The 26,679-nt window shown below is 33.8% G+C and overlaps 1 protein-coding gene across 3 annotated transcripts in view; it reads right to left on the reverse strand.

Moving 5' to 3' along the window:
• Antxr2 (ANTXR cell adhesion molecule 2) overlaps nucleotides 1–26,679 on the reverse strand; it is a 151,455-nt gene that overhangs the window by 45,007 nt on the left and 79,769 nt on the right. For all 3 annotated transcript variants that reach the window (XM_071614366.1, XM_027939757.3, XM_034636424.2), the window contains 4 exons: nucleotides 24,311–24,355; nucleotides 23,353–23,445; nucleotides 18,087–18,251; nucleotides 17,716–17,796 (listed from right to left, as the gene is read on the reverse strand). In XM_071614366.1, the coding sequence (XP_071470467.1) occupies nucleotides 17,716–17,796; nucleotides 18,087–18,251; nucleotides 23,353–23,445; nucleotides 24,311–24,355 (384 nt within the window). The remainder of the gene's footprint in view (nucleotides 1–17,715; nucleotides 17,797–18,086; nucleotides 18,252–23,352; nucleotides 23,446–24,310; nucleotides 24,356–26,679) is intronic.

Genomic DNA, 26,679 nt, shown 5'->3' on the forward strand with positions numbered 1-26,679 from the left:
TACTATCTACCTATCAGCATGGCTACTTATATGACCCTCCACAGCCTCAGTTTCCTTATCTGAACCATGGGGGCAAAAAAACTTTGCAGGGAGTTGTTTTGAGAATCAGAGAACAATCATAAAATATCCCTGGAACAGCGCCCAGTACAGAGCTGCTGTGCTATAGGTTGTACTCATTTTTTTTCCACTAATGATGAGATTAATAATGATGGGAATGTATGATGACTTCATTAGAACTATATGCTTAAACAACCTGTTTGATAAGTAAGTCAAGCTTTGCCTTCAGATCTCAGCCTTCACAGCTTAGGATATCGGCACCACCTCAATACCCATACGATTACCTAAGGTACATTTAAGTTACATTTTAGTCTTTTTTGATATAAAAAAATGTTTTTTCCTGTTTTAAAAATACAGCTAAAGTCTTCTGTGTTTCTGTCTTGGTAAATCCTTCTATTTCCCCCAATAAAATTTTACTATTAAATTCACATTCTAAAGAAGTATTTCTGACATATGTTTGAAATATTAAGGACCTAAGAATTTGAGGGTTAAAATTACATTAATTCAGAAATTTTTTCTATTTATAAACAATATCCTAAATATATTTTCATCTAATTGATCAAGAGTTAGGGAAGTCTGATGTAAGAACAAAATTATGATCAAACCATACTCCTTAGAGTTTTGTTAAAAGCAGTCAGAGGCTGGAGGTCAGAAGCTAGACAAATGGTATTTGCCATCTAGTTAGATGTAGGAGAAAAGACCACTTAATAAGAGGAGTGTATTTAGCTGATTTAAATCAAACTGATTGATTTTCATTTAACATTTGTCCACTATTGTTAGCCCAAGTTAGAAAATCAATTTCTGTGTGACCCAATGGGAGAATAGGTCCATGTATCTCTATATATTTAATGACAGGAACACATTAGTACTCCTCTTCTTATAATGGTATTCAGTAAAAGGAAAGCTTGTGTTTAAATGATTTTTCAGTTATGGCACAAGGCAGCATAATCTAAAGTATCAAAATGACAATGAAGATAATATAGTGTTACATGTTAATATTTTTTTCTTAAAAGAAGAAAATCACCAAAAAAGGGGAAGATTTACAAAGAAAGAGCTTTAACACAAAATTTAAATATTCTAATCTCTTAAATATGTACCCTCTGTACTCTTTCCTTTTATCTTAAGGCATAACAGTAGCAAAATATGCATTATGGATCTAAAAGTAGTGTATTTTAGAGTCATTCAAACATGTTCAGAAAACAGTGAGGAATATATATACCATATTTTTAGTTTTATAATAACTTGTAAAATGCATATATGTATTATGGAAGGCCTTAAGAAATGTCCAAGTACTACAGTGTGAATTAATTCAAAGATACTTAGAAATAATAAACTATATTTTTAATAGTATGACCTCTTTCACTCATCAAAATCTTTGAATACCACTCTCCAAGAGGTGATGTGCAGATTGAAGGATACCCTTCTGAGTGTTGGGCAGGGTTCTATCTTTATTGAGTTGTCTTGGTTGGAATTTGAAAACAAAAAACAAGACTACTAGAATTTAAAAGTACTTTTGTGATGGTTTATGTTTCTATACACAAGTGAGAAAACTGGGACCAGAAGGATAAGGAAATTTGTGTCAGGTTGAAGCTAATCAATGACAGTAATAGAGATCCCCAAATCCTCCAGCTCCCAATCCAGTGTCCTTTCCAATATGTCACCAGGGGCTCTAGAAATTGCTTTAATTCTACCTTCCTCCTATAATTTACCTCCCAACTCCTAACCACTTGCCTCTGCCTAGAAAACAACCTTCAATTCCTGGAATATAGAAGTGATTTCATATCTCTGTGCCTTTCAGTATTCTTTCCTTCTAGGGGACAGAATTCAAGTGGGGGTGGAAGTTGCATAGGAAGAGATTGAACTATACAACTTCTAAGGTCTGTTTTGACACCAAAAAACAAAATCCTTGTTCTATGCAGTCTAAGAACATTCTGTGGAGTTTGCTACCACTTCTAAATATCAAATTTTATGTATCGATGCATGCAAAATTAAATATGTATATTATAGAATAATATGCATGCATTTTGAATACATAATAAAATAATTAAGCCATAAGTTCAAAAGGGGAAAGTGCCTTAATTCAGCAAATTACACACAAGAATGAAGTGTTAGGCTGTGAAATTACCAATGGAATAGGGCAACACTCACTGGACTAGAAATCAAAAAAATTTTTGAATCTAGGCTCTGGCACTTTTCAGCAATGCCAACTTGAGGAATCCACTAAGCATCTCTGGGTCTCATAGTCTTCATCTGTAAAAGGGGAATGATATGATACATAACTCTTAGACTGCTAAGACAAAAAGGAGACAACATCACTGAATATACTTAAGATGTTCAGTGTTTAATGACTGTCAGCTGAATTTGAGTTCTGAATCTTCCTGATGAAAAGACTCTCCCTTTCCTGAAATTATGAATTCCCTCAACATCTACAGTTTCCTGCCATCACCTCCCATTACACATAAATTCTCCTACACACACACACACACACACACACACATACAAGCATCAGAAGTATTAGAATTTTGAGCCTCCATGATCTACCTAAATATTACTGAGAAGCAAGAAAAAAGACCCTTGACAAATCAAGAAAAATACCTGAAGCCATGAATCTCTGATTTTTCTGTAGTTAATGAACCTAAATTAGTCTTAAAAGAATAGAAGTGTTGACATAGGCTTAAACTATCATCCTCACATCTTAAACATCATCTTCACTCCTGTTACACATTTATTTGAGAACTTTCCAAGAGCCGAATTCTATTTCTTTGGGAGAAAAAAATTTACTGGCAATCCACAGCCTATAAATTAAAATCTCAACTCTTGATAACTTGCATCTTCAATAATTAGTTACTATGTGCAAAAATAAATATGTGGAGAAATAAAACAAATACTACATTGTTTTTATGTTTTTCTATTTACCTTTAAAACAAATCCTAAAAGAAAACACTGCTGCAACAAAAAACACATTTCTCAAAGCCAAATTTGTGAATTTTAATTTGCAGACAATTTAATCATATCCAAGCCATTGTCTATACCTTGCCCTGAGATTTAGTTCACTATCATCAGAGGTAAGATATCTGTATAAAAACTAAAATAATTTGGTGTTCTGTATATTTTCATTACAGAATTCTTGTGGGCTCATTTTGTCCAAATATATGGAGAACACGAGATGTAATCCTAAAAACATATTTCTGAAGTTTTGAGGCATATCTGTTTTTTTAAAGATTTCCCCTGAACAACTACAAGCCATTTTTGTTACCAAAATACTCATGTTTTAAATAATTAGTGACAATTTCACATTGAACAGTAGAGTAGGCTACTACCATAGACTTAACAGAAAAGGGAGATGAATGACAAACAGGAGTGGAACAGCCAAGGCAGGGGTGGGAAGATTTTAAGGAAAGACTCCTTAATTTGTTCACTTCTAAGTGATCAGCAGTGTAACAGTGCATATGCAACCTGAAGAACACACCTTTTGTAAATTATTATTTATGCACTCACTTGGTTTTCCTATTGCCTGCAATTTTTTCAGAGAAATAAAATCCTTCCCACCCTTCATCACTCTATCCCTTTTTTACTCTTCCTTTTTCTAGCAACTGACTCTCCATCTTTTCTTTCACCCCTAATGTCTTATCTTACATTTCCTCTTCAGTGAAGTATTTTGTATGCTGGTAAACATGAAAGTAATATTATTCAGATTTACTGCTGTTGGTCTACCTAGGGATTTTATTTGGATTTATTGTTACTTGTCTATCACTCCTAACTGCCCTACAGTAACTGTCAAAAGGCGAAGACCTGAATATTAACTCAGGGAAAGGTTTGAAAGATGTAAATGAAAATATTTATATAAGATACACACACGCACGAGCGCGCGTGCGCGCGCGCACACACACACACACACACACACACACACTTCTCTGCCTCCTAAAAATTCTTATCTCACAAAAGACCATCTAAAGCCAAAACACGAACAGAGTATTAAGGGCTTAACTTCAGTATTAATAATAACTCAAATTTTAAAACTCTTGGCAATTAGTTAAGATTAATGACAGAAGTCTTTCCTTTTCCCCAATGCTCACATCTCTTCAACCCCCACCCCATTCTGTCAACCCTTTCATGCTCATTTCAAGTTGTGAAAACTGTGGACTTGAAACTTTGAACCTGTTATCTGCTGCTTTCTGCATTTGAGATTAATGACAGAGACTTTAGCAAATTTACAACCAACCACTCAGACAGCTGCCCTACTGTAGGCAGTTAATGTAAAAGGAACTAATCTAGTTAAGAGCATAGGACTGGTTCATAAATAAACTAAGAGGACAGGTAAAGCCATAATGCCTCTTCTGGTAAGTAGTCTCTGAATTAAACTACCAGCCTTCTTACTGATGCTTCTTCTTACTGATGCCTCTTACGTAATGCTTCTTCTGGAGACTAGGCTCTGAATTAAACTACCAGCCACTCTTCTGTAACCAGAAGAATGAATGAGACACTTGGAGCTAACATAAGCATAATTAGGCTAGCACAGGAGATTAAGCAAGAGACTGACTGATTGTTAAAAGAGGGGGGAAAGGAATAGGAAAGACAGTAGAATTAATCAGTCATATCTTTCCTAGATTTGTATTTAAATACATGACCAGGGTAACTCCACATAATGTATAACCACATGAGTGGGGTCTTAAATAGAATAAGTTATACTCTATGTATGTAAAATCTGCCAAAATACATTCTACTGTCATGTATAACTCTATGGTTTACCTGGAACAAATAGTTTTCACAATTCTAGTCATTGAAAACTTACTTTCCTTGGATAAAATATGAAACAAAGATCAAATATATTTCAGGAAAAAAAATGCAACTTCAAGCCAAAATAATAACAAACATATCCTAACAAAGAGAGTTAGTAAAAATTATAAGCCTTATCTATTCAGAATTCAACCTAAAGGAAAATGATTGTGTCATGCTTTTATAACTCAGAAGAATGCTTAATAGATTTAATTACAACTTAAAAAATAATCACCATCCCCAAACGACAAATTTTAGCTCAATAGAGATAACATTTTTATGTATCAGCATTCTCTGCCATATTTAATAGGAAATAATCCAAAACTTGTTAAATTTTAGAATTGCTTTGTCTTAATTTTCTCAGTAGCTTAGTTTTAAGAAAGAGTCATAAAGGTAAGTACTCATAACAGAAACTTTTAAATTTTATAAAGTCAAAATACGTATCTCTTACAAATCACCAGCATCAAATGCATATATTCAATAATAGCTCATTTTTATTCTTAATCATAATAAAACTGAAAGGGACATTAATAAACATAATTCTGTTGCTTGAATCAATGTCCTCTGCATATCAGAAAGTAATGATGTTATTGGGTGGCATAGGGCACTGTACCCAGAATTAGAAAGTTAAAATCTTGACCCTATTCTCAGAGTTGTGGGACCCACATTGGTGTGCTTCTGTCCATTGGACCTCAGTTTAGATTAATCAGGTAAAGGACAGAACAAATGACTGAGAGAAGAGTTTCATAACTAGCTTGAAAGCCATCCATGAGGAATATGGTTAGGTCCAGTTAAATACAGATAATGTAGTGACAACAGGGCATCCAAGTGGAAAACTCATATAAGCTCTCAGAGACATGCAAGTGGAAGTCAGGAGGGAGGATGGGGCTGTCTAAGATGACAAGCTGAATGCCAATAACAAAGCAGGGAAAGTCTCTGTGCTTGCTAGAGAAAAGTTAGACATGGGAGAAACAGATCAAGGGTTAGACCTTAGGAACTGATCAGGAGAAAAGAAAGAGAAAGATTCCAAGACAGTAATCTCTCTTTACTCTAGAAATTTTACCTGTATCTATGTACATAAATATGCCATCAACCTTTTTTACTAAAATATGTTCTACAGACTTACTAACTCTTTTAAGCAACTAGATATGAGGAGAATGTGTTTGTGTGTCCAATCTTCACTATACTAGGCCTTGGAGCTATGTGATTAAAAGGCACTGAATCCCTAATTAACTGTTAAATTAATAGTCCCAGGATATGGCTTTAGTAGAAAAAAATTTTAAGCAGGAAATAGTGCTTGATTTAAAAAATTATTTGAATTTTCTAATTTTGATCCAAAATAAAATATTTTAGTATTAGACCAAGTTATTAAGTATGCATTTCATTATGAAATATTTATATATTTCATGTACCTACATATATGAGGAATATGTATGTGAGTGTGTATGTGTGGGTGTGTGAGTGTATATGTATACACACATACATGTACACATATACACAGACAATTTTCAGTACACGAACCAGCTAAGAATCATGATGGGAATCTAAAGTTTAAGAAATTCCAAGAACCATTTTTCACAAATTTTCAAGCAAAAGGAGATTTTTAGAGGAGATATGAGGTATATCAGAGAATACAATTATTTTGAAATGAGAAAAAGTTTGCAAAAACTATCCCAATTTCATTATGCTTTAAAAAGAATAAGGAAAAAAAAAAACAGGGAATTTCTTATAATCCTTTGAAACAACAACAACAACAACAAAATGTTAATTTGTAACCCCAAATCAGAAAAAATAAAATGGCAAATAAATGAATGTTCACTCGTGTGTTTGTCAATGTGTATCTGCATATGTATGCATAAATTTTGTTGGCTATTTGCAAAGTTTGAATACATTTTTTTTATTTTATACCTCAAAATTTTATGTTTCAAAATTGTCAAATATTAGAGATTGCAATTTGATTCAAAAACTATATAGTGGAAAATATAAATAATAGTTAGATAAAGCAACTTTAAAGGAAATTACTTATGGATTTTAAGTATGTATTATAAAACTCCTGGTGTTTTGTTTATAAAATCAAAATATTTTTTAAAATTTAGCAGAATAAAAATGCACTCTTCCTAAAACATATATATTTTTAATAATGTGTTAATATATTTTTAAGAATAAGAGGATAATAAAAACTTCCCACTCAAGCCAATATCACTGAGTTATGGAACTTTCCTTACAGTAAGCTTGTAAAAAGGTGTTTAGCAAATAAAAGACACCATCATAATATGTTCTGTTTAATAAATTGTCTACCAAAAATGCATATTTTTTTTCTTCTTAGGCTGGGTCTTCTGAGCTCCAAATTTAAAACTGAATATTAACATATCTATAAAGTAATTCATTATTATTAGAAATTATAAAGTGATTGATTTGAATCTGTCTCATCCTTTCTAATAAAAATTGTTAAGACTATATATCAAGTACTCAAAAATGGGAAAAGAATCTTAAAATTGTATCTTCTGCTCCCAACAGCATGATTCAATTGATATCTTTAAGGTGTACATTTGATGTCAAAGCTGTATGCTGAGCCTAAGAAAACAATGTATCCAGTCCTAGACAAGTAATATTTCTTCTTAGTATGTTTAAGGTATTCTTCCAGTGTGCCAAAGCACACTGGTGTTTAAAAAACTGTTACATTTCTAAAATCAGTGCCTTCATTTAGGAAGAGGTAATTACCCTAATGGAATTTTTGTCTCTTGATTATTAAAATGTTGCTGATCAATTTTAACCAGGCTGCTTTTCTACCAAACCTAAAAGTTAATACGTGAAATGGTATGTGATGCTACTAAATCACAAATAATGTCTAGATAGGGGGAAAAGCCAATTGTCTCCAAGTTCTATTTATAGAATCTTATTAGATATTAACACCTGTAATACCATCTGCACAGGAGGCTGATACAGGAGGATCACAAGTTCCAGGTCAGCCTGGCAATGTAGCAAGACACTGTCTTAAGATAAAATAAATAAATAAACATAAATGTAGCTGAGAGGTAGAGTGCCCCTAGGTGAGACAGACAGATAGATAGATAGATAGATAGATAGATAGATATTTAAGTTTTGCATATTTTTCATTACATTTCAGGGAACCAGAATTAACATCTTCCCCCCCCCCCCCCAGTTTATACATAATTAAGAAATAGTTTTATTTAAGCTAAGAAATGCTATCAAGAAAAGCACTCTATTTCATGAATTTGCGATTTTCCTCTGGAATAGACATTAGTTGATGACATACACACCAAGAAAATATGTTCAATATTACATATATTTATATTAAACATTATATGTGTATGTATATACATACATACACACACACACACACACACATATATATATATATGCATATACATATACATACACATATAATGTTTACATATACACATATTCTTAAATCAGTCAGTAGTATTGTAGTAAAAATGACATGTTCATGACAGGGGTTAATTCCGTATAAACTTTGTATTTTAAATATGTACAAACCAAAGTTAATTACTTGTATTAATTTAAACAGGATATAATGATATTTTAAGGATAACCTGAATTGTAAAGGCAAAAGACAAAAATGAAAGATACTAGAGGTAATATAAAGAGTAGAAAAGTCTAGTGGTATTATTTCCTAATGTTGTCACATTAAAATTGGCCTCAAGGACCATAATAAATTTCAGATTTCACAAAAATAAAAGATAAATAATCAGTTTTAAAACATTTTTATATTTTGTTCTACTCTTGCATTTTAGTATAAAAAGAAGCAGGGAGGGTATGAAAGTACCAAGTATATTTTATATACAATAGGATTGACAGGCTAATACAGCAGGTTTTCTTAGAGTCCCCCAAATCAGTTACAAAGTTCTATAATTATATGACACAAAATGGGGAAAAAAAACAAGGAGAGAAATGAATTACAGTAGATGGGGTAGAGAGAGAAGATGGGAGGGGAGGGGAGGGGGGATAGTAGAGGATAGGAAAGGTAGCAGAATACAACAGTTACTAATATGGCATTATGTAAAAATGTGGATGTGTAACCGATGTGATTCTGCAATCTGTATTTGGGGTAAAAATGGGAGTTCATAACCCACTTGAATCTAATGTATGAAATATGATATGTCAAGAGCTTTGTAATGTTTTCAACAACCAATAAAAATAAATAAATAAATAAATAAATTTACAATAAAAAATAAAATTAATATTATATGTAATTTTCTGAACAAGTAGATTCATGAAGTAAAAAAACAGATTAGTCATTACCAAAAGCTGTGTGAAAAAGAAACAAAGGAAAAACTGCTAGTGAGCACTAATTTCTTTCCACCTCAAATAGTTTCTGGAACTAAATTTTGGGGATATAGTATATTCAAATAATAAAAAATTACACCCTGAAAATATTTATAAAGTTAATTTTAAGTTCACATGTGCTTTGCAGGAATGAATAGATGAGTAATTTATATAATGCATAAAGCATGCAAAATCCCAGCCAGTAAAATAGGAAAATAAAAATGTCACTGCTTACTCTTCAAAAAAATCACTGAGTTTTCACTATGAGATCCACTTACATGTATGTGAATATACTGTGGCTTTTTTTGTTTTTCCTTTTTGCTTTATAATTCCTGGTAAATATAAAAGAAAACTATGTCTATACATCAACAATTATTGTAAAGTTGTCAAGTTTTTAATATACTTATGTAAATAAATATGCATTTTGTGTGAAAAATAAAAAAAGATTGAATCTAAAGATTAAGTGTAAGAATGTAGTTTTTTTTTTTTTTAAGTTACTTTTGGAATAAGGCTATTGAATACCCAGACTATCAATAAAAATAGCATTTCAAAAAAATATTTTTAAAAAGGAATGTAATCATTAATGGGATAATTCCAGGTATTAAAAACATTTCTAATATCAAATCACTTGAATGAAGCTTTCAATTTGCTCTGAAAGACTGACAAGTGGTTAACATTTTGCAAAGGCAGTAGGGAACATAAAAGTATGATACAAAATTTCTGCTACCTAGTGGCTTATTCAATTTGAAAAAGAAACAGTTTAGCAATGCTGAGCAACGGGTGATTTGTAAGCATAAAGGAGTTCCTAGTGATCTGTAGGAAGACTGGAATCACTTAAGAAGTTGCCATTAAGACGGGTAAGGCCAAGAGTGTTTTGAGCCTAAGAATTCAGAAATAAGACTGACTGACAGAGGCATAAACATAAATCTGGAGATATAAACCAAATAAAGGCTAAATCATTTGCCTTTCAGGTTAACAGACTTCCCTTTTAAATGCTCAGGTGTTACCTGTGTTCTCAGATTTATTCTGATTTGCTACAATTTTAAAAATTGGAAGACTAAGATTGGGTTGTCAGAATGGGCATTTTTTTTTAAAAGTGGAGGTCAGTCTTTATTTATTTATTAATGTATTTATTTATTTTGGCACTGGGGATTAAATCCAGGGGCTCTTTACCACTGAGCTACATCCTCAGACCCTTTAATATATATGAGAGAGAGAGACAGACATAGTCTCACTAAATTGCTTTGAGAGAGAGAGAGAGAGAGAGAGAGAGAGAGAGAGAGAGAGAGAGAGTCTCACTAAATTGCTTAGGACCTCAATAAGTTGCTGAAGCTGACCTCAAACTTGTGATCCTCTTGCCTCAGTCTGCCAAATCTAGGATTACAGGAGTGTATCACCACTGTAAATGGCCTGGGCCATCAGTCATTTTGAAGAATGGAAAACTCATCTGCATAATATTAACCATAGTCCCCAACATAATACAGGTAGCATAATTGAAAACTCACTGTGTATTTATGTTGCTTATTTCACTACTGACTGATGAAAACTTTGCCACACACTAGCATCTATCCCCAGGCCATTGCTCCCTGGCTACTATCCTGCTCTAAAGGATATCTTTGAGTCAGCAGCTCTCCTTTATCTCACAGTGGTCATGCAGTTATTTCATTGGATGAAGGAGCCTAAACTTTATGAATGATAGTAATTCACATTACTACAGAATTTTTATTATCTTACCATACCATGCAGATTTTACTTGCTAAGCTAGTATTTTAACCAACTGTATTGTCATATATATGTATGCAAATTAAGGGTTTTTGCAACATCCTCAATGAAAATTAGTTTTTTTTCTGGCTGAATGTAGGGAGTGGGGCAGGAACCACCACCCTGCCAAAAGAAAAATGTTTGCTTACTTGGACTTATGATTTTATTTTTTATATATCCAATTGTAGGAATGAAGTCTTTATAAACAGGAAACAAAGTGAATGAAATTTTCTAGATTTTTGTTTTACTAAAAAAAATCCATCCACCTGGAAAAACATCTATTATTCAATTTCATCTCCCCTGAAATAAGAAACCCTATAACCCTCTTTAAAACAGACGAATGGTATATTATTTCACCCGGACTACTAGGATTCTTCTATTGAGTGTACAAATTTATGTAGGCTTCCTGGTGAATGAGGAACTGGCTTCTGAAGGTTAACATAACCTCCATTACAGCCAAGAAGCTCCTTGGAGATTTAATTGGTTTGTGGAACAACTCCAAAACTAGTGCTGTGCTTTCTTCTTTCTTTGCCTTTCTGCTTCTCTAACATTCTCTTTTCAAATTGAAAAAAAAAAAAAAGGAGAATGCATGGTAATGCATCATTTATAAATTACCTTGTTATTGAAAACACACACACACACACACACACACACACTGCTTTGAAACCCAAACAAACTCCTGCTGCGGACTCCAGCATGTTTGATGGAGGCCCTTCAAAAGAGTCCATGGCTTAATGGAGGTTGTTTATGTGGAGACTTCGATCTGTACCTGCTGTCCCCTGTCACTCCCTGGAAACTTGGCGGCAGATGTTGCAGCGTTAAGTTGTCTCTGAAGTGGCTTTCTGTCCTCATCTCCCCACCGCAACGGAGTCAAACTGCATTAGATCTCTTATTTGTGCCTAAGGCAAGTTTGGGAGCGCAGCTGTGTCCACCCCAACTCCTACCTTTGGTGTTTCAGGCCTCCGGGCAGCGAGTGTGAGACCAAAACGGTTCTGCCGCTCTCAACTACCTCCGCTGACAATCCGGCCGCTCGCTGCGGACTGGGGAGGCCGCTGCCGCTGCTGCAAACAGATGTCGGCGACAACCTGCTAGCTTACACCTGGATGCGCGGCCCTAACCTCGCGCGCCACGTGCTGAAACATTCATGACTCCGAGGAGTTGCAGACACAATCAAAGCCTGCGCCGGCTCCGAGTGAGCCCGCGGACCCCGCCACCTCGGCGGGAGCTGGCGCGAGGAAAGGTAGCGGGAGCAGGCGCGGGGCGAGAGATTGCTCGCGCCGCTTTGATACTTTATGCCTAAACTTCAATTACTTGATCAAGGACTTCAATTCAGCAGTGAATTCTTCCGCAAATGAGCCCGGTGCGGCCTCTGAGTCATAAAAGGAGAGCATTTGGCTTGAAATGCACCGTGAAGGGACTTCCTAGACAATGTGCATGACTCCAGGTCTAATTCTACATACACTGATTTGTTTATTAAACGAAATTCTCAAAAAGCAGAATCTGCAGTAAACAATTTATAAATCAGCGACAAGATTGCTTTCCAAAGTAGAAAACATACTGTTGATGAAGTGTGTTATTTGGAATCATTAGCCACAACCTGAAACAATTCTGTTTTATTGTCTCTCAAGCAGCATAAAGTTTGTCTTTCCTTGTGTTTTTTTGTTTTGTTTTTTAAAAAAGAATGTGACTATTACTTTCTCAAAATTAAGAGATGAGATAGTATTATCTTTTATTTCTTGACAATGTAAAACAAGCTGCATTCCTATCTACAACTAGAAAGTTTCCAAAAGTCTTTTTTTTTTTAAAGTTTTACAGTGTACAAATTGCTTTCTAATAAGCACACAACTCCTAAACCTGCACAAATACTTCATGAGAGGCATAATTCAAGGTAAATATTATACATGTATATATGGACACACCAAATCCTTTATGAGCACAAGAAACAAGAAAAAAATATTTGCAAAATATATTCATCAATTTATGTTGATAATAAAGTTTCTTTTAAAAAGAATTGGCCTTAATAGCTCATCACATTTGTTCCAATGAAATACTTGATGCATAGACAAACCTTTTCTATGGGACTCAATGTATGTAATCTAAGATGACATAATACTATTTACAAATTTCCTAATCATTAATAGGCTAATTTACTGGGAAATCAGTTTGTTGATACAAATTAATAAGCAAAGGACAAGGAGCATCTCATATATAAGAAATCTTTCATCAATAAGTCTGAGTTTGTCCTCTAACTTGGTTTCATCAAGTATTGAGAGGTAGATAAGTTTGCAAATAGCAGGATTATGGAGCCCATTCACAGATAAGTATGGTTATCTAAAGGTAACAAAAGAACTCCAAGCCTAAGTTTTCTCATTCAGTGATTAAGCCTTGGCATACTTACGCACACACACTCACACACACACACACACACACACACACACACACACATAATTTTGAACTCAATTAATTTTTTTCCTTTCTTCAACCAAATATAAAGGTAGATGGATATATGGTTAAAGAACAGCCAAAGATGTAAGTACGATACTGCTAGTTGGACATCTTAGTGCCCTAATTTTTACTTTTCTCAGCTTCATGTAATCCTATGAAATAAATTATGTTTATATAAACTAAAATTGGTAAAAAACCATAAGGTTTTATAAAGGCCTTTTGGGGATTTAACCATAATAATTAGAAGGCAACAGTGAGTCATTTCTTTTCATGTATAGATAAAGCATTATTAAAATGAATTATCTGGGGCTGGGGCTGGGGCTCAGCGGTAGAGCGCGTGCCTTGCACACATGAGGCACTGGGTTAGATCCTCAGCACCACATAAAAATAAATGAAGATATTTTAAAAAATGAATTATCACATTTTAGTATCATGCATCAAAATTAGCTGTCTCAAATGTATTCTAAATCCCTAGTACTCTTCCTGGCTTTCGGGCATCATTTTCTTCCTAGATAAATTAAGTTCCCCAAACAAAAGCTTCTTTAAAGTTAAAAAAAAAAAAAAAACTGGAATTTAAGCAATATTATATGTTTTTTTAATATAAAATAAAAATAAAATTTGGGCTCGAGTGTATATCAGTGGTAGAGCACTTGTCTATCATGGGTTCAATTCCTAGGACCACAAGGGGAAAAACAAAAAGGAAATAAAAACAAACCGGGTGGGATGTTAGATTCTCAGGTAGAGATTATGTCACTACACCATACACTATGATTTTATTTAAACAAATAATTAAATATAACTTTCTGGGATAAAAATAATATGTTGTATTTTGTTATTGTAGAGACTTTTAAATAAAATCCACTAAAATATTACCATGATTAAGTGAGCTGATTGGTGAAGATTCTCTTTGGAACCATATTATAGTCACTTGGTGGCCTTTGTCCATAAAGGTATTCACTTGTGCTCATCAGCATAAGAACAGGACAATTAAAGGCTCCATTTATTCAAAGAAGTCCACTGAAAGTTAGTGTAATATTTAAGAATATTATAAACGCTAGAACAAACTAGCAAATTTGAAAATGAAAAGATTGTGGATATAAATGTATTCAGGAAGAAACAGGGGGAAAAATAAGGGAAGAATAAAAAGAAGGGAGGGAAGAAACCATTCCAGATTCCAGGAGAAGAAAAGAGTATGATGACTTCCTAACACTTAATGTAAACATATGTAAAATGTTGAAATCCTTCAGTTTTCCTAATAATGTATAGAAAGGGACTCCACTGAAGCACTGAACTGACCCTTAGTGTGTTACTCTATGGCTTACTCTTTGGAAAAATACAGGTTATAGTTATGTATGTATGTGGGATAGGTAATTTGAAATTACCTATCAAACAAGGAAGACTGGATTGATGATGTGGAGTTGACATAAATTCAGATAGTCTTAATAATTTTTTGAAACATAGAAAGTGAAAATATGGAAAATAAAAAAGAGAGGGGCAAAATTTTCTCAAGTTGTTTAAAAGGGAACAATTATATACTCATAACTATACATTTGACGTAAAACCTCAGACTAAATAAGTAAATGTTATAAAGGAGCACAAGAACAAATCATGCCAAGCTCACCAGATGTTCTGAACAAATCATGTTGTATTATCAGTTAGGTTATATGGGGGAATAGATAAATATACCTTATAGTCGGCAAGGAATTTAAAAATACATATTAAATATCTTGTGAATAATGCAGTTAACTGAGGTTGTACTGTTGGATGGTTTTTCAGCTTTACCATAATGTCAATTAACTGTGGTGTGCCTCACTTTGGGGCAAAAGACTCTAAAAGTGCCACACTGCAGTTTTAACAGTTTTAACAGTGGCTCAATAATTTGACAAAAATTTGCAGGTGACAAAATACTGGAACCAGTAAAGCTAAAAAGAAGAGGTATGATGATAAAAAGTTAAGTCAAACTGCATCAGGCACACTTAGAATCATAATACATATTTGATGAAGAAAATGAGTTCATTAATTGAGCCAATAATTGATGTTTATTGAGGTTATTGACCTACATTTTAAGTAAAAAATAACCAGAAAACATAAATAGCATACCGGTAGTGAGATTTTATTTCATCTCACATATTGAGATTTTCTCTCTTTTAACTAAAATTCTAAAATTCAAAATCTTCGAAAATTGAGAGTTTTGTCCTAAGTTTCTCACCAAAATACACTTCAAAGCAAAACCTGAGAAAAACTTTAGTCTTTATTTTTTTCCACTTGTAATAACTAATATAATTAGTATATTATAGCAAAATGCCTAAATAATGTGATTATGAAATGTTGTTTTATATATGATATAGACTATATCAGACTCCTAAAATCCCAAAATTTTTGAATTTGAAATAATTTGACCTCAATATTTAGAATAAAAGTCTTTGAAATCATCATAAATAAAAAGCACAAACAAAATGCTGAAAAAAGAAAGAAATCTTTAAAATAATAGAAATGGAAGCATTACTCATCAATTATAGAAAAATAAATAGCAACCTGCTGGGGCAACATGTGGAATATTCTATAAGAAGAATGCTAAATTTATCTTTTGTCTAACAAAGTGCCTGGCACATGTTAGGCACTAGATAAATATTTGTTGAATGAATGAATGATTATAACGCATGATTTTAAAAAGCAAATATGCCAATTTATCCAAATTCAAAACTTTCCTCTATTTCCAACTAATCTTTCTGATTTTAACCTCCAACCCTGAGACTATCTAGCAAGCCACCACTCCCTAGGAACTTAGCTACCTCAGTGACCAATCTCTACCTGTTGAAAACTACCTATTTTCTAAGACAGAAAACCTATATTTACAAAGAAGCTTTATCTAATCTTTCCAGGAGAGTTAATCTCTTCTACTACACATTTTAGTATGCCCAATATACTTAAATATAAATCCAATATAAATATAAATTCCAATGTAAATCTTATTTTTGTGCATGTCTTGTTTTCCAAACAAATTTTAGATTTCTTAAGAGCAAAGACGATTCTGCACCACACCCCTCATTTTTTATCTAATGCCATTATTTATGCCTATTTATAATTCAAAAATTATCAAAACTAAAAATTATCAAAATTTATTAAAAAATGTATAAAAAATTATCAGAATTAGTATGAATGATGAAAGACTAACTAAATTTTACTCATGATAGTTAAAAGAACATATAAAGTTCCAGCAAGATAGTTGGGAGGGCTGCTAGTTTTATCTCCAGGGTTAGCTCAACACAGGCTAGCATTTCATAGGGTGGAAATCACTGAACAAATGAAACAGTTTCTAATCCCAGGAAAGAAAACTAAGATGATGCATGAACAATATTTAAAGCAAAATATTTAAAGTAAAAGTCTAACATGTTATAGAGGAAGAGGAATTATTATATGTTGCTCCAAAGCATGACTCCAGATCACACATGAATTTAAACGAAGGCATGAAATCTCATTATATAAAAAGTTTCTATTAAGAATCATAGTGAATTGGGCTGGGGATGTGGCTGAAGCAGTAACGTGCTCGCTTGACATGCGCGGGGCGCTGGGTTCGATCCTCAGCACCACATATAAAATAAAATAAAGATGTTGTGTCCACCGAAAACTGAAAAATAAATATTAAAAAATTCTCTCTCTCTCTCTCTCTCTCTCTCTCTCTCTCTCTCTCCTCTCTCTCTCTTTAAAAAAAATTATGAACATTATTGTGTTTCTCAAAGAAACCCAACTATTATTATATATGAAAAAGTTAGGGAGAAATTTTCTTACATTGATACAATAGGGAATAGTGTAAATTATTAAAGAAATTCTAAAACTAGGAAAATTCTAGCTAAATTTTCAATATTAAAAAAAAGACTTAAAATACATATGTATACATACCTGTGTGTGTCTGTACCCATGTATCACTAGTACAGATTTTTACACTGCTTTAGAGACACTCTCCCTTACAAAGAACTTATTTATGAAAGCAACTGTGGTTGAGATATTTTCTGTAGGTCTCATTGCTACTACATGCTAAAGAAAATCCTCAGCAACTCATTCCCAGTCTGTTGTTCCCACCAGATAAAAAACTCAGAACATGATGTCTTCAAAGGCATAAGTATGCATTCAAATGATCACAGTTATTGTGAATTACTTGAAAAGGGACTGGTATGAACCTGTAGATGGGAGATGCACTCTAACAGTAACCTGGTAAGCAGCCTATGTAAAGGAAATCTGTTCCAGGCAATGCTAACTCCTTCCTTGCATGGAATAAGGGCTTTAACATTAATTCCGCAGAATATTCCAGTACTTCCATTATCCTGGTACAGCAGTCAACTGTTTCCCAGCACATTCCCCTATACAAACCTCATCTCCTTCCTGAGGTCGCATCAAGGAAACCCGGTCATACTGCCGCCGCAACAAAGCCCAGAGTGCATCAAGAGGACCCTAAAGAAAATGTGATTTGTTATTCAACTCACTGAAAAAGTGAAAAAGTAAAGCAAAGAAGGTAAAGTCTTATTCTCTACTTTTATTTTTTTTCCACAAATTAATTAAACAAACAAAATCTTGGAGGTTCTTATGCTGAGAAAGTGTTTAGTTGTTAGAAAGTTAAATGAATACTCATTTTACAATGATCAAGCTGCTACTTGATCCACCATAGGCCTTCTTCAAATGATGGGGGACTGTAAAAGCTATAGTTTCTCTAGGAGACTTAAGTTAAAAATTAGGATACGTACCTTAATTGGTGCATACCACTTTGTCTGTGGAGGCTGGTAAGTGGGTTTGGGTCTAGGTGGCCTAGGCCTGATGGGTTCCTCTTCTTCAGGAATCTTCACCACAGCATTTTTGGCTTTCTCTAACCTCGCACCTTCCTCAGTAGATCCTTTATCACCCCAGCGAACCTTTAAAACAAAGGGGATACTGCTGTCAGAGAGAACGTGGCCTAAAGGAACAAGCTCTTCTGTATCCCATGATCCTCTGGCTCACTAGCTCAGAGTAAAAAGATGAATCAGTACATCAATTCCTAATGGCTACTCTTCCAAGACTTAATAGATTTCTTGACACTCCCAATTATATCGATTATTAAGATCCTAGACAAAAAGATTCTTTTAAAAATCTAAAGTCAATTAAATTTGAAATAACCTTTCTCCACAGTTTCAAAAAAAGGACTCAATTTGTGGTTTACATAAAATGCACGACAGTGTGTATTTCTGTTTTATAATTAGGTAAGTTAGATTGATAATGATGGCAGCATTTACTGAGTTACTGCTATGTGTCAGTCTGCATTTAATTAACACAAAAATGCAATGAGGGCTGGGGTTCTGGCTTAGAGGTAGAGTGCTTACCTAGCATGTGTGAGGCCCTGGGTTTGAGCCTCAGTACCACATAAAAATAAAATAAAGATATTGTGTCCACGTATAACTAAAAAATAAATATTAAAAAAATGCAATGAGACAGATACTATTTCCTTCCAGATGAGGTTAAGAGATGTGCCCCAAACCATACAACTAGTACATGGCAGGGCAAGAATTTAAGCATAGGCAATCTGAAATGGGTTAAATTTCAAATAAACCTGAATTTTATGATTGTATTTTATAAGAAGGAGCTATTTATTCAGATTTTTTCATCTAATGAAGGCAAAATTTTTTATTTAAACATTTAGTTTTTGAAAGTAAAGTAAGTATGTATAAGATTACTTCTGTAAATTTTTACTTGGTAGAATAGCTTTTAGTCTTTAGATGAGCATAAGCTCATCTCAGTATGGTTATTTGACAAGCAAATTTTTCATTAACAAAGATGAATTGGAAAAACCTCTGCTTTAAAGAGAATATTTCAAAGACACCAGGTAATTCCACAAATTTTAGGGAATTTCCTTCTCTGAAATCTCTTGACTTTGAAAAACCACCAGATCAAATTATTGTTTTCTTTATTTTTTCAGTGAACAGAAATTAAGGGATAAACCTGAATCAAACTAGGCATATGAATAGGATGTGGCCCCTGGGGAAGGACTTTGTCCAAACGGAAGTAGAGAGAAGTCCTACAAAAACATTACCAAAGTCAATGAAGATAAGAAAAGTCAAGTTCTAAAAAGAAATACAAACCCCTATCCAGAGCACAGTATGACATACCACAGCTAAGTGATTTCTATAAAGGAAAAAAACATTAAAGTCTTTTAAAGCATTTTAATGACCTGAATTAATGGGTAGGGATACAGATGATTATTGTTCATAGAAAGAACTATTCAGAGCTTTTTGGTAAGGCTTACAGAGATGTTTTTACTTTTTTTTAACTACAATTTAAAATGGGCTTTCAATTCAAGTGGACCCTGTTCAGTCATTAAAATGTATCTGTATCTTTCAGTGTGATCAATGGTACTAGAATGTTCTTTATGAGGTTGTTAAAATTGTTTTAAACGCCATTAAACTTATTGAGCTAGATAGCTGGCTTTCTTTCCAGAGAAATGACCTTCTCTTTCAAATCAGTGTCTTCACCTAGATAAACTAACACTTATAAAATCTTTGGACATGAATAAATCCAGGACACATTCCCCACAGATATAAAGTTGCAATTTTGAGGAAGAAACAAAAGCAAAAAGAAAAATTCAAAGGAGATATACCGTTAAGCAACGTAAGAATGTCATAACTCAGGGAAGTAATTCAGAGTAGAAATGTAAGTAGATAAAATGCGGATTCACTCATAAATGATAGATTTTAACATATACAGTTCCCTAGCCTATGCTTCATAGTTGATAATCATAAAGGTCAACTATTAGTAGAACCGTACTAAAATAAAATGTGAAGCTAGTTGAACTAGCGTTCTGAACCAATGTGGCACTTCTAAGGTCTCATTATCAAAGGACTATATGTAGGACACAGAGTTGATGAGGTCTAAAGAGATGAATCAGATAAATTCATTAGCTTTGGTTCACCATCACCATCAGCACAAACACCACCACTAACAAATATCACTCAGTCTCAAAGTCTAAAACTAGGAAACACTTGTAGAGGTTTCCTACAACTCCTAAAATTAAGAATCTATACACATATGTATATGTGTAAATATTAATGTTTTAGTTTGATCACATTGAGATAATTTTAAAATACAATGGAATAATAGGAGTAGGTTGTTAGAGTGAGCCTGAGAAGAATTAAAGATATTTAGGGTTTTTAATATGGAAAAAATAGCTTGCTACTTAAATTTACCTGTTGAGCATAAGTTAATTGCTATAGTTTGTATGTGAAATGTCCCCTAAAGGCCCAGGTGTTAAAGGGTTCATCCTCAGCTTAGGGCTTTTGGAAGGTTAGTGGGACCCTTAGGTCAGTACGGGTGTGCCCTCCAAGGTACTATGGGACATTCATCTCTTCCTTGCTAAGAGCCAAGTGTATGATGCATGGCATTTTTGGTCTAAAGGTGACGCCAGCTAGCCATTGAGATGATATGATTATGTTAAGATTTGCATTCATATGGATATTGGACTCCTGCTGTTCACCTAGGCCGGCTACGGGACTCCTGGAGAGTTCCCATTGGTTGGGGAAGTACAGTAGGAGGGAGTTCCGGGGGAGGAGCTCTCTCGCGGTCCGGGAGGAGGCCGCGTGGGTGGAAAAAATCTTCCCGGGCGGTACCGGACATTGGCGGCAGTTTCAAAAAATAAACTTTGTTCCTGCTTGAGTGGCTCGTGATTTTGTGCCCAGCCAGACTGCGGCACTTCCTCTCTCTTTTTACTACTTGGCAGCTTTCTCTACAATACACTCCTTACCCGAATGTTCTGCCTCAACACTGACCCAAAAGTAACAGAGGGTACTGACCATGGACTGAAACTGTGAGCCAAAATAAACCTTCCCCCTTTTAAGTTAATTTACCTTGGCTATTTGTTATGTTAATAGAAAGCTAACAGAAACTATTCTTCCATTTCACTAGGTTCTATTCAGGGATTCATGCATATTATTTTCTTTAGAACACTGGAATACTGGACTAACAAAAATCTGATATTTCTAATATCTTCAGCAAGAACACTATACTTATTGAATTAAGGCCCACTTAATAATATACCTCATTCTCATGTAGTATGCTACATATTTGGATTTCATATGGACCAAATTTATTATTATGAATAGAAAAGAATAAATGAGCATTACAAAATACAGAGAAGTATATACCACACATCAAAAATTACTCCATTTGGAGACTCCTACTCACATTTTTTAGTGTATCTATCCTATTCCCCCAGCCCCCTATATCTTGGGATGCAGATAAATAAGCTAAAAGCAGTTCTGTGGTGGGTCATCATTGGACATTCATTTGTGAGGACTGTTTAGATGAGCATAAGCTCATCTCAGTATGATTATTTGACAAGCAAATTTTTCATTAACAAAGATGAATTGGAAAAACCTCTGCTTTGAAGAGAATATTTCAAAGACACCAGGTAATTCCTGGTGACAATATAAATGCATATTTTATACACATAGGAACATCAGTCCACTCTTGCCCTACTTCCCCATCCTTAGGATGACACCAGACCAAGGCAAAGGAAAATAATCCTCCTCTGTGTCAAACAAAAACTAGTATGACTATGTCTTCTTGGACTGCTGAAATTCCCAATCACCAACATGCAAACACATCTGCAATATCTTCTCCCAAAGACCAACTTTATATCTTCTAGCACCTGCCTTTTACTGTGGCTTATTGACAACTACATACCCATCTCAAAGGATATTTCAGCAATGAGTGGCAAGCTCCTAGGGAAAACATGCGTAGTTTTAAGACCTAATGCGACTGAGAAATTGAGAATTACTGCCAGTTGACTTGAATAAACACTTTGATAATTATGAAAAGGGAAAACTTTCTTTGGAAATATGAATTTTATTGAAATTTATAAAAAGTGATCATTGCAGCACATGTGGAGTTGTTAATTAGTTTACGATTTTTGTTGGTAGTAATGGGAAAAAGCAGATATGACAATAGGAGACATGAATAATGGAGGAAAAATATATAAATACACCTTCTCATCAAGTAAAATTGGATTATAATTAATAAGCAGGAAATACAAGGATCAGCCTTTAATATTAAAGTCAATGTGTCTATGAGAAAATTCCTCAAATTGTTCCTTGAGGTGGGTTGCTGATCTGTCTACTCTGTTGTGCCAGGCATAGCACTGGCAACGATTGCTTCTTATTAACTAATCTATCATTGTGATAAATATTTCATGGTAATAAGAAAACCTCTATTTTGAGGGGTAGGTGGATAACTCAGAGGCTCTGGACCAGTGAGCTACATCCCCAGCCCTATTTTGTATTTTATTTAGAAACAGGGCCTCTCACTGTGTTGCTTAGCTCCTCACTATTGCTGAGGCTGGCTTTGAACTCACAATACTCCTGCCTCAGCCTTCTGAGCAGTGGGGATTACAGGCATGCCCTGCCATGCCCCAACCTCATTTGATTTTTAAAATGCAATATTAAAATTCGACTTTAATCCACACTTTGAGCCATTCTGAAAGTTCACGCATTCTCTAAAAGATATGTAATATTAATTAGAATAGTTCCTAAGCAATAATTAAATGCTGTTGTAAGTTTTCTATATTTGGGATAAAGTCATATCCATGCTGGTGAATATTTTAACATTTTCTCCACAAATAGTACGTAACTATTGGACCTTTTCAAAGAAGAGTACTGTTACAACTTTAAGTGATTTCCTTCTTCAAAGTTGATGTTCCATGCAACAATTTTTTCCAAAACAGTGAGAAAAACCCTAGCATTTTTTGCCTTTTAGAATTCAGCAATCTTATCAATGCAAGCCTTTGACTAGGGAAACCAGTTCTCAAATGGGTTTGAAATGGCTAGGGTGATTTCATAGGGGAAAAAAAAAGTATTCAGAAAAGACCCAGTATTAAGAAAAAATGAATGATATTCTGAATACTGAAATGTGAAAAGCTAAATTTCCCTGGCTTAATGGTTTTAGAAATATATATTTTATATTATATACTTCTATTTTTTAAAATATACTAACCTCCATTCTCTTAATTCCTCCAACCCCTCGACCACCATAATAAGAAGCATCCACAGTTGGCCATTTCTTGTTGGGCAGAGGTTCTTCTTCTTCCTATAAAAATATATTTTTAATATAAGCTTAATTAATTTTATAAAATATTGTTTAGTCAGAAGTGGCTCACATTTAAACATTTTAAAAATAATGCCATCATTATGGAAAATGAATAAAAATTATATACAGAACATCTATGTGTATTTATGTTTACAAATATAAAATTCAAGTGGAATTCTAAAAGGTATGAAGACTCCTTCCCTTCCTCAAACTTTAAGTACCTCCCCACATCACTCCTAGGTTATCAGAAGTTGAAAAACAACAACAACAACAAAAACCTCTGAGCATCACTGGTTTATTGCAAATCTATTCATCAATTCATACTTAAAAAGATAAAACATTAAATTTAGGACAGCATTTCAATAATCACTTCAAGCATCAATGTATACGTATGTTTGAGATCTGTAGAACTTTTAGTAGAAAGATAGACAGTTGAGAAACTTTGCAAATGCAACCAGTACCTTCCTTAACTTATGTTGCTAATATGATTTTCACTAACCAAGTATTATTAAAGCAATAATCCGCCTGAAGAGGTAATAATGTCCACACACTGCCATCTTGGATTGTCCAACATTTTATAAATAAGTGACATTAGGTCTATTAATATATTGCTATAAAAAGTATATATAGTCTCTACATACTACTGATCCTGATGACCAGTCTATGTCTACCAATGTATGAGGACCTCATTCCTCTAGCACATAAAAGAAGTCATGAGATGAAAAATAACAATTGATTTTCATAAAGTAAAGAGTCAATATTTAGATGTCAGAGCTTTTTAAAAACAAATGGAATTGATTACATTTGGGGATGGTATCTATATGGAAAAAGACCACACATATCCTTTTCCTAGGCATTCATTTACCTCTTTTGGTGCAGGTGGTGGTGGTGGAGGAGGATCCTTGATAACCTGTACACAAAATAAAATAAAATAAAATGTAAATGTGTTATGACACAGGCATGAGAAAGTAAGAATGTATAAAAATAAATAGATTGGTAAAATACTTCAAAGATGTCCCCAGAGAACCTTGCCTCATAATATTTATGGCCTTCCTCTTAAATCTGGGCATGCCTATAACTAGCTTTTGACCATCAGAATGAGGTAGAAATGGTCATGATAACTGAGGCTAAGTCAAAAGATTTTTCACCTTTCTACACATCATTGGAACACACACTCAGAAGGCTACCCTGAGACCATCAAGCTGTAAAGAAGACCACTGGAATCTTAAAGAAAGGTCAAGTGGTGATGGAGAGATACTGCCCCCAGCTGTTTTAGTCACCCCAAAGGATGAGCCAATTATATGAGAGAAGAGTTGATCTTGGACACAGTCCCACTGAGCTTTCATATGACATGGGCTTAATTGACACCTGACTGCAATTGCATGAGATTCTCAGCAATCATCTCCTTGCTGAGCCAGTTTTATCCACAGAATTGTGACAAAACTAAATTGCTGCTAGAATTTAGCTGCTTTTTACAAATTGACGTTTTAGCCAAGGCTCCATTCCTATAAATCATTGTCATTAAATTTTATTTGAATTATAGTTAATGCTTCTTGTGAGAGGAATAGACCCTCCACCTAATTGAAAATGAACTTCACTGGTCCTGGGATATCTGGACTTTCACTTCATCGTGATAGAAAGTCTTGATCACATGCCAATGGCTTTTGATAATTCAGAACCATAACCAAGTCTCTATTCTAAGAGGAAAAACTAAAAATGTAAATATTTATCTTCATCTAATGTCAAATATTTCAATTACATCATTAAATTTTTAAAAACTTAAAACTACTATGACATTGAAGATGAGGTATTACTGAATATATTACTATTTATGATGGTTATGTTTTTTTAAAAGACTTTTTAAAATCTTTTAAAGATATACATAAATATTTCCAGAAGAAAATAGTATAATTCTGATTTTAAAAAAAATAGTTTGGAATGGGGAAGTGGAAGGGGTATGGATGGAATAAAACTCACAATAAACTTGCAGCTGAGTGTCAGGGACAGGGGATTCATTGTATTAGTCTATCTCTTTGCAAAAGCTTGAAATTTTCCATAATGAAAGGGGTTTAAAACTTTAATTTTATTGATAATATTTAGAGAATTGGTCCATAATTTTCAGTGTATATAATTTTTCATTATTCAAATTTTAGATTAGCTCTAAACCTCAGGAGAAATACCCAGAGAGCGACAATTATATAAATATAACAGGACAGTAATTTAATTTGACCAAGTCTCGTTTTGAATCCTACAAGAAATTCTGTTATTTCTATTTAACCCTTTTATTTAGTTCCATTTTATTTTATCAATAAATATAAAATTATATTATTATATGTATATTAAATATTATATATTTATATTATTCTTAATAATATTGAAAGTTAAAAATCTGTGTGTTTTTTTTTTAGTTATCTCATAAATAAATGCCTGCAGAGGATTCAGATTTAAAATAATACTGAAGTTAAACAAAATAAATTTAAGGTTATCAAGCTATAGGTATTTTTCCTTTGTTAAAAGAGGAAGTCCCTTCATATCATTACAAACTTGCATTCCCACAGCATGCGATGAAACCCAGATGTGTCAGCACTTCACTCAGCAAGATCCAAACCAACTCACTCATCTTCATTTAAAAGCCAACTCTCCCTCCCTACCTTCCTGTGTCTTTCAAGTTGGTCACTCTTTCCAATTAGAATCTCAAAATGTTAGCATAATCTCTCTCTCTCACTTTTGAAGGACTCCACCAAATCAATTCTATGTCCAATAGATTCCTTGAAATTCTCTCTCTCTCTCTCCACCCCCCCTCTCCCTTTCCCCCTCCCTGTCTCCTGTCTCCCCATGAATTCCTTATCTTCCCAAAGTAGCTAAGATTTCCTTGATATGGACAGAAAACTCTCTTCTCTTCCCCAACATTTATCAGCATACATAATGTTATTTAGCTTCAAAAACCTGAAGTTCCATAAGAACCAGTTTTATTTCTGCCTTGTTTCTCACTGCCTTCCCAATAATTCAGTAGATGCCTGGCACAAATCAGACTTTCAAGAAAATAAGAAAGAAGGAAAAAAGAAAAGTTAGGAAGAGAAAAATGAAGGAATTGAAAAAGGGATTAAAAATGAGAGAGAAATAAAAGGGAAGAAGGAAGGAAAGAGAGGAACAGCAGAGAGAGGAAGGACAAGGAAATTTCTACTCCATTCCCACTGTCACTACTTAAAATCATGAACTCAACATTTTCTGGAT

This window comes from Marmota flaviventris, chromosome 7 (assembly GCF_047511675.1).
Source record: "Marmota flaviventris isolate mMarFla1 chromosome 7, mMarFla1.hap1, whole genome shotgun sequence".
Lineage (NCBI taxonomy): Eukaryota > Metazoa > Chordata > Mammalia > Rodentia > Sciuridae > Marmota > Marmota flaviventris.